The sequence below is a fragment of the Euprymna scolopes genome, chromosome 12 (assembly GCF_053919585.1).
Source record: "Euprymna scolopes isolate OS-2025 chromosome 12, ASM5391958v1, whole genome shotgun sequence".
NCBI lineage: Eukaryota > Metazoa > Mollusca > Cephalopoda > Sepiida > Sepiolidae > Euprymna > Euprymna scolopes.
Window position 1 is genome coordinate 70,440,033 of NC_136493.1, and position 16,326 is coordinate 70,456,358.

The 16,326-nt window shown below is 29.4% G+C and overlaps 1 protein-coding gene across 5 annotated transcripts in view; it reads right to left on the minus strand.

The window, feature by feature from the left end:
• LOC145291326 (arginase, hepatic-like) overlaps positions 1–16,326 on the minus strand; it is a 646,066-nt gene that overhangs the window by 540,814 nt on the left and 88,926 nt on the right. For 4 of the 5 annotated variants that reach the window (XM_080137079.1, XM_080137075.1, XM_080137077.1 and 1 more), the window contains 2 exons: positions 5,952–6,092; positions 3,636–3,845 (listed from right to left, as the gene is read on the minus strand). In XM_080137079.1, the coding sequence (XP_079993205.1) occupies positions 3,636–3,845; positions 5,952–6,092 (351 nt within the window). The remainder of the gene's footprint in view (positions 1–3,635; positions 3,846–5,951; positions 6,093–16,326) is intronic. The other variant, XM_080137078.1, reaches the window with a different exon arrangement.

The following is a 16,326-nucleotide window of genomic DNA, read 5'->3' on the forward strand; positions in this document are numbered from 1 at the left end:
TAATTTTAAATAATTTTATAATAATCATCATCTATAATTTTAAATAATTTTATAATAATCATCATCTATAATTTTAAATAATTTTATAATAATCATCATCTATAATTTTAAATAATTTTATAATAATCATCATCTATAATTTTTAATAATTTTATAATAATCATCATCCATAATTTTAAATAATTTTATAATAATCATCATCTATAATTTTAAATAATTTTATAAAATCATCATCTTTAATTTTAAATAATTTTATAATAATCATCATCTATAATCTTAAATTATTTTATAATAATCATCATCTATAATTTTAAATTATTTTATAATAATCATCATCCATAATTTTAAATAATTTTATAATAATCATCATCCATAATTTTAAATAATTTTATAATAATCATCATCTATAATTTTAAATGATTTTATAATAATCATCATCTATAATATTAAATAATTTTATAATAATCATTATCTATAATTTTAAATAATTTTATAATAATAATCATCTATAATTTTAAATAATTTTATAATAATCATCATCTATAATTTTAAATGATTTTATAATAATCATCATCTATAATATTAAATAGTTTTATAATAATCATCATCTATAATTTTTAATAATTTTATAATAATAATCATCTATAATTTTAAATAATTTTATAATAATCATCATCTATAATTTTAAATGATTTTATAATAATCATCATCTATAATATTAAATAATTTTATAATAATCATTATCTATAATTTTAAATAATTTTATAATAATCATCATCTATAATTTTAAATGATTTTATAATAATCATCATCTATAATATTAAATAATTTTATAATAATCATTATCTATAATTTTAAATAATTTTATAATAATAATCATCTATAATTTTAAATAATTTTATAATAATCATCATCTATAATTTTAAATGATTTTATAATAATCATCATCTATAATATTAAATAATTTTATAATAATCATCATCTATAATTTTTAATAATTTTATAATAATAATCATCTATAATTTTAAATAATTTTATAATAATCATCATCTATAATTTTAAATAATTTTATAATAATCATCATCTATAATTTTAAATAATTTAAAAATAGTCACCGTATATAACTTAAAATAATATTATAATATTCATCATCTATAATTTAAAATAATTTTATACTAGCTATAATTTTAAGTAATTTTATAATAATCCTCATGTATAATTTTAAATAATTTGATAATAGTCATCATGTATAATTTTAAATCATTTGATAATATTAATCATCTATCATTTTAAATAATTTTATAATAGTAATTATCTATCATTTTCAATAATTTTATAATAGTTATCTTCTAACATTTTAAATAATTTTATAATAGTAATTATGTATAATTTTAAATAATTTTATAATAGTAATCATCTATCATTTTAAATAACTTTATAATAGTAATCATCTAATTTTTAAATAATTTCATAATAGTAATTATGTATAATTTTAAATCATTTTATAATATTAATCATCTATCATTTTAAAATATTTTATAATAATAATCATCTATCATTTTCAATAATTTGATAATAGGAATCATCTAACATTTTAAATAATTTTATAATAGTAATTATCTATAATTTTAAATAATTCTATAATAGTCATCATGTATAACTATAAATAATTTTATAATAATCATCATCTATAATTTTAAATAATTTTATAATAATCATCATCTATAATTTTAAATAATTTTATAATAATCATCATCTATAATTTTAAATAATTTTATAATAATCATCATCTATAATTTTAAATAATTCTATAATAGTCATCATGTATAACTATAAATAATTTTATAATAATCATCATCTATAATTTTAAATAAATTTATAATAGTCATCACGTATAACTATAAATAATTTTATACTAATCATCATGTATAACTATAAATAATTTTATAATAGTCATCATCTATGATCTAAAATAAATTTATAATAGTCATAATGTATAACTGTAAATAATTTTATAATATTCATAATCTATAATTTTAAATAATTTTATAATAGTCATCATGTATAACTATAAATAATTTTATAATAATCATCATCTATAATTTAAAATAATTTTATAATAGTCATGTATAACTATAAATAATTTTATAATAGTCAAAATCTATAATTTTAAATGATTTTATAATAGTCATCATGTATAACTATAAATAATTTTATAATAATCATCATCTATGATTTAAAATAATTTTATAATAGTCATGTATAACTATAAATAATTTTATAATAGTCATCATCTATGATCTAAAATAAATTTATAATAGTCATAATGTATAACTGTAAATAATTTTATAATATTCATAATCTATAATTTTAAATAATTTTATAATAGTCATCATGTATAACTATAAATAATTTTATAATAATCATCATCTATAATTTAAAATAATTTTATAATAGTCATGTATAACTATAAATAATTTTATAATAGTCAAAATCTATAATTTTAAATGATTTTATAATAGTCATCATGTATAACTATAAATAATTTTATAATAATCATCATCTATGATTTAAAATAATTTTATAATAGTCATGTATAACTATAAATAATTTTATAATAGTCATCATCTATGATCTAAAATAAATTTATAATAGTCATAATGTATAACTGTAAATAATTTTATAATATTCATAATCTATAATTTTAAATAATTTTATAATAGTCATCATGTATAACTATAAATAATTTTATAATAATCATCATCTATAATTTAAAATAATTTTATAATAGTCATGTATAACTATAAATAATTTTATAATAGTCAAAATCTATAATTTTAAATGATTTTATAATAGTCATCATGTATAACTATAAATAATTTTATAATAATCATCATCTATGATTTAAAATAATTTTATAATAATCATCATCTATGATTTAAAATAATTTTATAATAATCATCATCTATGATTTAAAATAATTTTATAATAATCATCATCTGTGATTAAAAATAATTTTATAATAATCATCATCTGTGATTTAAAATAATTTTATAATAATCATCATCTATGATTTAAAATAATTTTATAATAATCATCATCTATGATTTAAAATAATTTTATAATAATCATCATCTGTGATTAAAAATAATTTTATAATAATCATCATCTGTGATTTAAAATAATTTTATAATAATCATCATCTATGATTTAAAATAATTTTATAATAATTATCATCTATGATTTAAAATAATTTTATAATAATCATCATCTATGATTTAAAATAATTTTATAATAGTCACCATCTATAATTTTAAATAATTTTATAATAGTCACCATCTATAATTTTAAATAATTGTATAATAGTCATCATCTATGATTTAAAATAATTTTATAATAGTCATCATCTATGAATTAAAATAATTTTATAATAATCATCATCTATGATAATTTATAAATAAATTTTATAATAATCATCATCTATGATTTAAAATAATTTCATAATGGTAATCATGTAGAACTATAAATAATTTTATAATCATTTTCAATAATATGTTATCATCTATAATTTCAAATACTTTTATAATATTTTGCAATTTAAAAAAAAACAAAAAAAAACAAGTATTAATACTAACCTAGCCTCCAACAGACGAGGATCCAAGGGGGGATACATAGACCATACAACTTCATCTACTCGTGGTGTGATTTGTTTTGCCATGGCAATGATGTCAGTCATTGCTTCCTGCATATGGATCTGTTGAGAACAGCCCATTGCCATAGCAACAAGACGATTGGTCAAATAATGACATGTTTTTAATATGGCAATACAATGAGGAACTAAACCACTGAAAAGAGAGGAGAAAACGTGAGTTAAGAGATCTAATCTTGTTTTCCTTTTTTTTTTACGTTTAGTAAAAACAATATAAAATTGAATTAGAAAATGCAAGATTCACTGTGGAAATCAAGTTTGCAACTGGAAATCACAGTGTGACCAAATCCTGTTTTATGCTGTTTGTTCCAAATAGAATGAAAAGTTCACTCTTCAAGCATGTGACTCCAGTTATTAAGTCTTCTGCCACATATCTATTGATATGCTTTTCATGAAATTAAGTTGAAACACATAATAACAATGAGAAACATGTTTGCATAGTATAAGCTAAATGCGAGAGAGGGAGTAATTTCTTGCAATTCTGAAATAGAATCTGTTTTAATATAATTTTCCATAAGAAATGACAAATTAATCTAATGATTTTTTTTTTGTTACAATTTTGTTTTTCTTTCAAAAGTTAAATGTTTTCAATTCTATAAAAAATCTAACAGTTTAATAAATAGTTATACACAAGCATATTAATGATAATGTATAGCTACTGTAATATTATTATTATTATTATTAGTAGTAGTAGTAGTAGTAGTAGTAGCTACACAACAGCAGCAAGGAGATGACAGAAGTTCAGTGGTTAATGATACAGACTGAAAACCTGGATGTGCCAAGTCCAAATCCATTTGGTCTCACAGAAACATTTTCACTTAGGGATGTTGCCAACCTTTCTGTGATTCCTCCCATAAGTACCTAATAATCTTCTAGAAAGACTTCTTTATAGGAAGGAAACAAATACCAAGAAAATCCTCATGAATGATGCTCACAACAACAATAAGAGCAGCAATGCAGAGAAGCATTTTTCTGTGTTTTTGTTTAATTAAGCATGATTCTAAATAAGCACTGAAACTAATGTTTATTCGAACACAAGTTACTATTTTAGCTCAACATGAGAATTGATGGTTTATACCTTCCCCAAAAAGATTAATACATAAATGAACATAAAAATCCAATAAGATTTTAACTAACTTATTTATTGCGGACTGTTATCCTCATATTTCTTGGATGTTGTTCCACAACATTTCGGCCAACTATTTCTCTGGACCACGATGGGATAGGAATTCTGAATCCCCTGCATTCTCAGTTGTTGTCGCCTCACCACGTTTTTTGGCCAAGTATGCCTTTGGCTGGCTTTGGGTAGGATTGAAACCGCTATCTTCAGACAATTCTCACCTGAAACCATAGAGATTCAACGTCTCTATCCACTGCGCCACGGGCCCCGAAGGGTAATCAAGGTTGGATTTTTTGGTTTTATAAATCCACGATAATTTATTATCTGATATTGAGAATTGTCTGAAGATAGCAGTTTCAATCCTACCCAAAGTCCGCCAGAGGCTTACTTAACCAAAAAAACGTGGTGAGATGACAACAACTATGGATGGCAGTAATTGCTGAGAATGCAGTTGGGAGATTCGGAGTTCCTATCCCATCGCGGCTACCACCTGATGAAGGCCAGAGGAATAGTTGGCCAAAACGTTGTGAAACAACATCTAAGAAAGACGAGGATAATAGTCCGCAATAAATAAAAATGAATGAATAAAACTCATCTCAATAATGAATTCCAATTAAATAATATATAAGATTTTAATTATTCATGATTTCTTAGTCCACAACAGATAAGGCCAATTACAAACTTGTCAGAAATGTGGGAAGTTTTGTGAGTCATCTGATATGAAATTGCCTCATTGGTTTTATTGTTTAAAAACAAATATCAAAATAAAAATAAAAAAATTAAACATCAACTTGTGCCTCATTTCCTGATATATTTACGAAAATGCTTTTATTCTTATACTGCATCGATTCAATCTGAGAATTTAGTGATGAAAATACAATTTCAAACTTTTGTGGAGAAGATCAATTGACAGGCAGAGTCTTTTATAAACATAGAAATAATAAGATGTATCCACTTAACATATGCATTAAGCAATAAAAAGACTACATTGTCAAACTTGAAGTGTGACCGACAGACATTACCTTGTGTAATAAATCTAAAATCACAATTCTTTTAATATTTGCCAGTTTCTCTTGTCTTAATAAATAGAAAAATTGAATCCCTAAAATTGAAAAGACTTACGTAGCATCTTCAATATAGTTCTCATGTTGCAGAATTTCTTCAAGTTTGGGACTTGTGAATTCAATATCATCCATCTCCACAGTATTTGGCTCAGGGATGGGAAGATCAGTCTCTATTGATTGTATTAACTCTGCATCCTGCCTGTATAAATAAAGACGATTACAACTTACAAACACTATATATATATATATATATATATATATATATATATATATATATATATATATATATATATATATATATATATATAAAAGCGAAAATGTATGTATGTATGTGTGTCCGCTAAAAACTTTCGACAGACAGAACAAAAATTCACAAACTTGGTATCATATTGAAACTCCATCCTTCATCCGAAAAATATTAAAAAATTGGCCAAAATCGTTAATTTTTTCACCCTGAAATCAACAATTTTCTACAGAGAGGGTTAACAAAAACCGTCCTCTCATGACAAGATCGGTTCTACGCATGCGTCAGATGACGACATGATCTGATTTACTTTAAATAGTTGAAGAACAGACTAAATTTTATGTACATCGTGTTAGCTCAGTTGGTTAGAGTGTTGGGTCATTATCTAAACGTTTTGGGTTCGAATCGTGGTGTGAGATGTTTTTTCTTTTTTTTTTTCGACTTTTTAAATTTAAATATTGAACCAGTGTTATTTAAGCCATTTTTCACGTAACGTTCGTTTTTCTGGGGTTTTTTTTTACTTCACTTATTCTTAGGTTTACATTAACCCCCCCCCCCCACTGACCACACACACACCCAAAAACACACGGGTACCCACCGATTTTTTAAATTTTAATATCGAAACAGGCTTATTTAAGCCATTTTTCATGGTTTTTTTTTTGGTTTTAATGTTCGTTTTTCTGTTTTCTTTTTTGTTTTTCAGATTTTTACATTTAACATCGTTCGTTTGCTTTACGTTAGTTTTTTTTTGTGTTTTTTGTTTTGATTAACCCCCCCCCCGCTTTATTTTTCAGATAAGTTTTAACGTTCGTTTTTCTGTTTTCTTTTTTTACTTCGCTTATTCTTAGGTTTTCATTAACAACCACACACACGACCAAACACTCGGGCAACGCCGGGTACCCACCCCCCGCTAGTCTTCTATATATATATAAAAGCAAAAATGTGTGCATGTCTGTATGTATGTACGTGTGTTTGTGTGTCTGCTAAAAACTTTCGACAGACAGAACAAAAATTGACAAACTTGTTATCATATTGAAGCTCCATCCTTCGCCTGAAAAATATAGAAAAATTGGCCAAAAACGTTAATTTTTTCACCCTGAAATCAACAATTTTCTACAGGGGGGGATAACAAAAACCGTCCTCTCATGACAAGATCGGTCCTACGCATGCGTCAGATGACGTCATGACCGGATTTAGTTTAAATAGTTGAAGAACTGACTAAATTTCATGTACGTTGTGTTAGCTCAGTTGGTTAGAGCGTTGGGTCATTATCTCAACGTTTTGGGTTCGAATCATGGTGTGAGATGTCTTCTTTTTTTTTTTTTTTTTGACTTTTTAAATTTAAATATTGAAGCAGGGTTATTTAAGCCATTTTTTACGTAACGTTCGTTTTTCTGTTTGTTTTTTTTACTTCGCTTATTCTTAGGTTTTCATTAACACCCCCACCCCCGACCGACCACACATCCAAAAACACCCGGGTACCCACCGATTTTTTAAAAATTTTAATATCGAAACAGGCTTATTTAAGCCATTTTTCACATGTTTTTTTTTTTAACGTTCGTTTTTCTGTTTTCTTTTTTGTTTTTGTTTTTTCGATTTTTACATTTAAGATCGTTTGTTTGCCTTACTTTATTTTTTTTTTGTGTTTTTTTTGATGTTTTGATTATCCCGCACGAGTTCGTTTTTCTGTTTTCTTTTTTTACTTCGCTTATTCTTAGGTTTTCATTAACACCCCCACCCCCTCCAAGCACTCGGGCAACACCCCCCTCACAGCAGGGTTTTATAACGTTCGTTTTTCTGGGTTTTAGGTTTTCATTAACACCCCCCCCCCGACCACACACACCGAAAAAAACTCGGGCAACGCCGGGTACCCCTCGCTAGTCTATATATATAAAAGCAAAAATGTGTGTATGTATGTATGTGTGTTTGTGTGTCCGCTAAAAACTTTCGACAGACAGAACAAAAATTCACAAACTTGGTATCATATTGAAGCTCCATACTTCGCACGAAAAATATCGAAAAATTGGCCAAAAACGTTAATTTTTTCACCCTGAAATCAACAATTTTTGACAGGGGGTGTCAACAAAAACGATCCTCTCGTGATGACGACATGTTCTACGCATGCGTCAGATGACGTCATGACCTGATTTACTTTAAATAGTTGAAGAACTGACAATTTCATGTTCGTTGTGTTAGCTCAGTTTGTTAGCGTGTTGGGTCATTATCTAAACATTTTCGGTTCGAATCGTGGTGTGAGATGTCTTTTTTTTTCTTTCGATTTTTTAAATTTAAATATTGAACCAGTGTTATTTAAGCCATTTTTCACGTAACGTTCGTTTTTCCGGTTTTGTTTTTTTACTTCGCTTATCCACCCCTGACCACACACCCAAAACACCCGGGTACCAATCGATTTTTTAAGTTTTAATATCGAAACAGGCTTATTTAAGCCATTTTTCGCATGTTCTTTGTTTTTTTAACGTTCGTTTTTCTGTTTTCTTTTTTGCTTTAGTTTTCAGATTTTTACATTTAACATCGTTCGTTTGCCTTAGTTTTTTTTTGTTTTTTTTTCGATGTTTTAATTACCCCCCCCCCGCTTAAGTTTTAACGTTTGTTTTTATGTTTTCTTTTTTTACTTCGCTTACAAACCTGGTCATTGACCTCATTAAAAACAACTGCTGAATAGTTATTGTTTACGTCGTCGTAACGCTCGCACAAAATCTTAACTATGACTTCTGTGCGGGCACCTGTCAATTTTGTTCTTACTTAAATAAATTCAAACATCTTTCAGTAACTCATTCTGGCTGGCAGAACGGTTCATGTTTTTTTCACATTTTATTTTCAAACTTCGCCTCAGGGCTTTGGGTTCGATCCTACCAACTTACCCAAAATTTGTCCCCCCCCCCACCGGTTTCTTTTTTATGTTTCTATTTATATTTTATTTATTATTTTTATATAAACACAAGCAGGGTTATTTAAGCCATTTTTCACATGTTTTTTTTTTTGGTTTTTATTTTTCAGAATTTTTAAAGAAGTTTTAACGTTCGTTTTTCTGTTTTCTTTTTCGTATTTTCTTTTTTGTTTTTCCCATTTTTACATTTAACATCGTTCGTTTGCCTTACGTTAGTTTTTTTTGTGTTTTTTTTTTAATATTTACTTCGCTTTTTCTCGCCTGATCACACACACCTCCAAACACCCATGTACTCCCCGCTAGTATATTATAAAATGTCAGAAAATCCACGTATACTTCTAGAATAGTAATTTCAAGGTTATGAGGGATTTTTTGAAGCATGAATGTTTTTTTTATATTTCAAGCTTTTGTTCACAAAAAAGTATTGAAATAAAAATAAAAGGCGTTGAAAAAAAAAAATGGAAATTTACATTTTAGGCTGTATTCATTCCTGGCAACAATGTTTGAAAGAGTTCATATGAATTATTTTTACCGTTTGTGGAAGAAGAATGTTGTATACTTTTATTTTTTAAAAATTTGCAAAAAATTAACGTTCCTTTCAACCGGCAAAAAAAAAAAAACGAGATGTAATTGATTTCATTATGTATAATAAATGATTAGAAACTGAAACAAATGTGTTGTTAAAAATATTATTAATAGTTCTCCTAATAATAATAGTAATAGTTAAAACAATATAACATAAATAAATATAGTAAAGTAATAATAACAATGGTGATAGTTATAATAATAATATTACTAATATTATTATTGTTATTAATAATAAAACTATTTATTTTTATTTCAATACTTTTTTGAGAACAAAAGCTTGAAATATAAAAAATAAAATATAAAAAAACATTGTTTTCATGCTTCAAAAAATCCCTCATAACCTTGAAATTACTATTCTAGAAGTATACGTGGATTTTCTGACATTTTATAATATACTAGCGGGGAGTACCTGGGTGTTTGGAGGTGTGTGTGATCAGGCGAGAAAAAGCGAAGTAAATCATGATTATAATAATATTTTAACCACAGTTCAATAGTAAAATCTGCACAAAAAGTTGTGTGCATACATATACAGATATGTATGCATACATCTCCATATTACATCCATATGTATGCATATATATCCATACTATTCAGTTATATATAATGTACATATATACATAGCAAATGCATTCCCATGCATACACATATAAACACACATGCATATATACACACATGTGCATATACACATACACACACACTAACATATATAATATATATATATACACATATACACAGTGCCGCCCAAAAGAAAGTCCGCGCTTGTAATTTTTAAAAAAACCGCAAATTTAAGCTAAACTGAATGAAACTATTTAAACAACCTTTTTAAAAAAACTGCAAATTTAGCTAAATTGAATGTAACTGCATTTGATTTGTCTTTTATTCCTGTATGATTTTACCTGTTCATATTTGACTTTTAATTGGAGTATCGTAATGTTCAGTCATTCGTACCGTTTTCTCATCACATTTCAATCTGCGGCCAATTTCTCGATTGAATAAACCAGAAAGGTGGTGATTAATGAGCTCCTGACAATCACTAAGAGAGCCACGAGGTATATGGACTAAATGTTACATTGTATAATCTGGGAACAACAACAATTACGATTAGAGATGCTAAAAAGTGGATATTTTACGATTAAAGATGCTAAAATGTGGATATTTTACGATTAAAGAAGCTAAAATGTGGATATTTTATGCTGGTTTTAAGCTCATTTGTTGCTGCAGAGTTTCTTTTTGCTTTCTTGATTTGAAGTTAATTTTTTAAATTGTCGTGAACACTACAATACTTCAATTAAAAGTCAAATATGAACAATTAAAATTATAGAGGAATAAAAGGCAAATCAAACGAGGCATAGGTTGCAGTGACATTCAATTTAGCTAAATTTGCAGTTTTTGAAAAAATGGCGTGCTGACTTTTTTTTGTCAGAACTGTGTATATATATATATATATAACTGAGTATTATCACCTTCTCAACACATGAATACAGATACATAAACGGTAAAACAAAATAAAAACATTTAAAAAAAGACAACTAAAAACAGAACACAATAAATAAATAAATAAATAAAAACTTCAACAACAGCACCGGATAAACAAGAAAAAAAAGAAAAAAAAAGAAAAAAAAACAACAGTAACAACAATAATAATAAATTATACAATATTATATAAAATATAAAAAAATACATATATATAAATATATAACCAAAGCTTACAACAGAAATAATATAATAAATATATAAGTAAAATAAAATATTTCTGCAGGACTGCCACACTCTCTCCGCCATCTTGAATCCACTTCTGTCTTCTATTTTGAAAAAGAGAGGTACCTTACTCTCGAAATTAATCAAAGTTCCACACCACCCACGGTCTTTACATACACCGGACATACCAGCAACTTGGTAATAAATAATTATACATTGAAGTGAAGAATGATAGTCAAATAAAGGTTAGACACTCCTCTATTCAACCATACTCGTCTACATCTGTTTGTTTTTCTTTTTTACTTTATCTTTTCCCGGTCTTCCTCCGCGTTGTTTTTGGCTTTAAAAAAAAAAAATATATAAAAATATATATATATATTTCTTTACCAACAATGCGTCAAGCAAACTACTACCTACTCATAATATATATATATATATATATATATATATATATATATATATATATATATATATATATATATATATATATATATATATATATATATATATATTAAGTAAGATGATTGATAATTTATAATTTATAAATTAGTAACTTTATTAATATAGTTTGGATTATTATTATTATTATTAGGTTGTCTGATATTTTTACCATTATTTTCTATTTCATTTAAATATCTATTTAACTTTAATTTTTATGTTACTATTTGTATTAAGTTCCATAAATAAATATCATAATTGCTATTCAAAATATTATTATTATTATTATTATTATTATTATTATTATTATTATTTAATTACTACCAATAAGATTCTGTTATTTTTTTTAAAAAAAGCAACATAAATAATTAGTGGTTATCTCCCTTGGACCAGTTAAATTATTCATTTTCCTAGCCAAATATGATTATCTCCCTTTGTTTTTGAAATATCTTATTAAATTTAAAATTTGGCGTTACTAACGAATTCAAACCGATAGGATTATTCCATTGGCGTCCCCTTTGAAAGTTGGTACATTTCAACATCTTCAAGCATTCATAAGTTACATTTACCATCCAAATGAATGCTTTGACGATGATACTTTTATGATGATACAATGATAATTTTATAAGGCGAACCATTATATATATATATATATATATATATATATATATATATATATATATATAAAATGGGTTAAGAAATTCCAACAAAGATGTATATTTAAATAAGGGGGTAGTCACCAACAATGTGTATTTTTTAACATTATTTTATTATTCCGTGTCTTGGTTTTTCATTGAGAATTCTGTTTGGATCATTGTAATAATGTTTTTAAGTCATTGAAATCGTTTTTACGCGTTTCAGACGTTCTGTGAAGCGAAGCGTCCTCGTCAGAAATTATTTTCAAATGTGTTGGAGATGTAAAAATGGTATTTCCGAAGTTCATTTGAAGTGTTTTCAAGGGGTTGAGGCGTGTAAGTGTCTATTATTCATTGGCATGTTCAATTTTTATTACTCTTTTATTGGGCTTGTCGAGGCCGCTGACCTCGGCTGTAGTCACTCTCTCTTTCTGCTTGTGTTTTTTTTCGTTTTCCTTTAGGGTAGGGTGTGTGTGTGTGTGTGTGTGTGTGTGTGTGTGTGCGTGTGTGTTTTCTTTTATGAAAGGTGTGTGTGCGTGTGGTGTGTCTTTTATGAAAGATGTGTGTGTTTTCTTTTATTGGTTTGAGAATGTGCGTACTGTTTTATAGTATTATGAGGTTATTTGCTTCCCTAGGAAGGTGACTGTGATCCAAGGTCGTTACTAATGTGTATGTGTGAGGAGGGGGGGGGGCAGCTCTTCTGAAATAAGGGTAGGGGTGCTTTCATTCTATTTTGATATTTATTTTTTGGATTCTTGGATTTTAGTATTGTGATTTTTCATTTCAGTCATTTCGGGTATTCCTTATATTATGTTTGTTTAGATAGAGGGGTGTATTTAAAAATATGTATAGGGGATTTTTTAATGTTTCTATTTATTTGTCTCCCCATGTGGGTATGGCCAGACCAAGGATTGGTTCCTAGTATGGGCGAGATTTTGTTCCCGGGGGGGGGGGGGCAATTGGAGGGGGTATAGGTATGGGAGGGGGATGATAGAAGGGATGATAGTTGTCTCAGTCATGAGGGGGTTCTCCTCCACTGACTGAGGAGGGAGTGAGGTGTTGGAACAAATATACTATGGTTCTAAGTGTTTCCTAGTGTTGTTGGTTTCGAGGTTAAGTAGGATTGGTATTGTTCAGTGTGTTGTATTAGAGATAGGGGTGTTATGTCTGTGTGGTTGTATGCGCGCACGTGTGTGTGTTTTAATGTGTTGGTTCTGATTTATGTGTGGCTGTGTATATGTATATATATATGGATGTGCATGCGATTGTGCCTTGCATTTCATGTTTTTGTGTGTTGATATTAGGCTCTGTTAAGTTCAGGAGTGAATCTGGTGATGAAGTGTTTTTCCTGTGTAAGCAAATAAAAATAATTGTCTGTTTGGAAGATTGGCATTATTTTGAAGCTGTTTCCACTGCATGTGTGTACGTGTTTTGAAACATAGAAGTGTCTGTTATCTGCAATTTTGATGTTGCTCTTATGTAAGACCACTCTATTGCTGAAATTTTTGGTGGCGCCTATATAGGATTTGTTGCATGCTGTGCATCTTAGTGCATATACATTTCTGGAGGTGCAATTGAGATCCTTTTTTATTTTGAATGTTTGTGCTGGGTTTTTGAATGTGTATGTGTTACCTTCTATTATTATGTCACATACTCCACATCGCAGTTTGTTGCATTTTGTAACCCCTTTTGTAGTGTGTGGGACAAGTTTTGAGGAAGTTAGGACGTGTTTTAAGTTTTTGGGTTGGCGTTTGCTTTTTATTATTTATGTTGTTTTAAGTATGTTGTTTAGTTTGTCGTTCTGATTGAGGAGGATAAGGTTTTTGTTATCTGTGTGAATAGTTCTGGGTTGTTTGTGTTGTGTGTAGAGACGTATGCTAAAATTTGTTCTTTGTTGTGTTTTTTGGGGTTCTTAGTTGATCTATTGGAATTTTTTCAGCCAGTTCAATACCTTTCTGTATTAGTGGTAGTAGATATCCTCTTTCCCGCAGTGTTATTTGTAGTTCATTCAGTCTAGTTGAACGGAGGTGGTGTCTGTCTGTTACTATGGTGCAGACTCTACGTGCTAGGGAGTAGGTGGAGTTGGGCACCAGGTTCGAGTCATCTGAATAATTCGGAGTTCTCTCTTACCTGGTGATTGGCCCGAAATGCACTTCCACTTAACAACATACAATGCAGTTCTCGTTTTTTGGAGTCGCCTGCTTGTCCTTGTGAATGGCTCTGCCTGGCGGCCCAGCTGCCAAGGTATCCGCGTTCGCCGATGATGTCATCGTCTTCGTGTCGAGCTTCAGAGACATCGAGGTCATGTCGGAGGCGCTTGCACAGTATGAAAGAATCACGGGGGCCAAGATAAACCACAGTAAGTCGGTCAGATTGCGGTTGGACGCCTGGAGTGGCAACGGTAAGTCGGTCAGACTGCGGTTGGGCACCTGGAGTGGCAATGCAAACATCCTGGAGCCTTTCAGCTGGACGGATGGCCCGGTTCGGATCCTCGGCGTGTGGTTCGGACTGGGTCTCCAGCTTGATAAGAATTGGTTGGAGGTACGGTCAAAGGTGGAGGCTGCGGTCAACACGTGGCTTCCTAGAAAACTTTCCTAAAAAGGTAGAGATGAGGTGTGCACCACATACGTCTTTCTTCTTATCTGGCCGTACTTTCCCTGCCTAAACGAACTCTTGTCCTCGCTCCTTTGGGACAGAGGAAGATACTGGGTGAGTAGACAGGTCTGCATTCAATGTCCGTGTGAGGGAGGTTTGGGAATGCCGGACTTGAAGTGTCATCGAGATGCTGAGAGGCTGGACTTCCTGAGCCACTACCTTCAAGAGGAGCAACTGTGCCACCCCGCGATTACTGCCGCCTTTCTCAACCTCATTCTCGACCCCTTTACAACATACAATGCAGTTCTCGTTTTTTGGAGTCGCCTGCTTGTCCCCATTGTGGAACAACAGCTGTAGAGACGAGTGATCACGCTTTCTTTGATTGCCGAGAACTCCGCCAACGAGGTGATGGCTCACATCGATTCCGAGCATCCTCGCCTGATTACCGTATCCAATGTCGTTGACAACGTGAGGACACCGTGGGACAGGGAAATACAAATGATCTACATTACGATCCTGGCCGTGGCGAGAATGGTGATTTGGACGTTGCGTTTGCAAGGTGGCCAGGGGGGGAGGTGTTGTCTTTTTCTGATCAGGATCTGATCGCTTTCTTTAAACACCAACTACACGTGAACATCAGATGTGATAGAAGAATGCTGCATTGTGCGGCATTTGATAGATGATGATGACAAGTCTATGTATACGAAAAGGAGCCAAATTTGAATACGTGTTCCCTGCTTAGGTGTGGAATACGCAGTTCTGTCAAGCGTAATTTTATCCTTAGCCTTCTAGCTAGTTGAGTGAGTGCTCCAACGCCCCCCCCTCCGATAAGGAAGCCTCCAAGATCCCCACCCCCACCTAATTGCAATTTTTTCTTTTTACCCCTCTCTTTAAATTTCACTCATCTTGGAGAGAAAGAAATCAATCACTAACACCCCCATCCCCCACACCCAAAAATTTTCTTTTCTCCATTTTGTCCCATCTAGAGAGTATCCCCACTTAGAGACTGGCTCGCAGGAGCTCAGGTTCCTTTACAAACCAAAGTGGAACAGGCAGTCTATCAACTAGACAGGGTTGGGAGGGCCCTATTAATCACTGCTGGAATTTTTTTTTTTTTCCTGCCCTCGACACAAATGAATTATTGTATTACTTTTATTGTTACCTTTTTTGTTTTTACACGCTAATAAAAAATGTTTTAAAAATTGGGTGCCAAGTAGGACGTCACCAAGTACAAAAGGGTGAATGTACTGTTATGGTGAAAGAAGATTCTAGCTAAGAGATACTTTTTTTTTACTTCTAGAGTGACAAGGATGACCAACGACCCCCA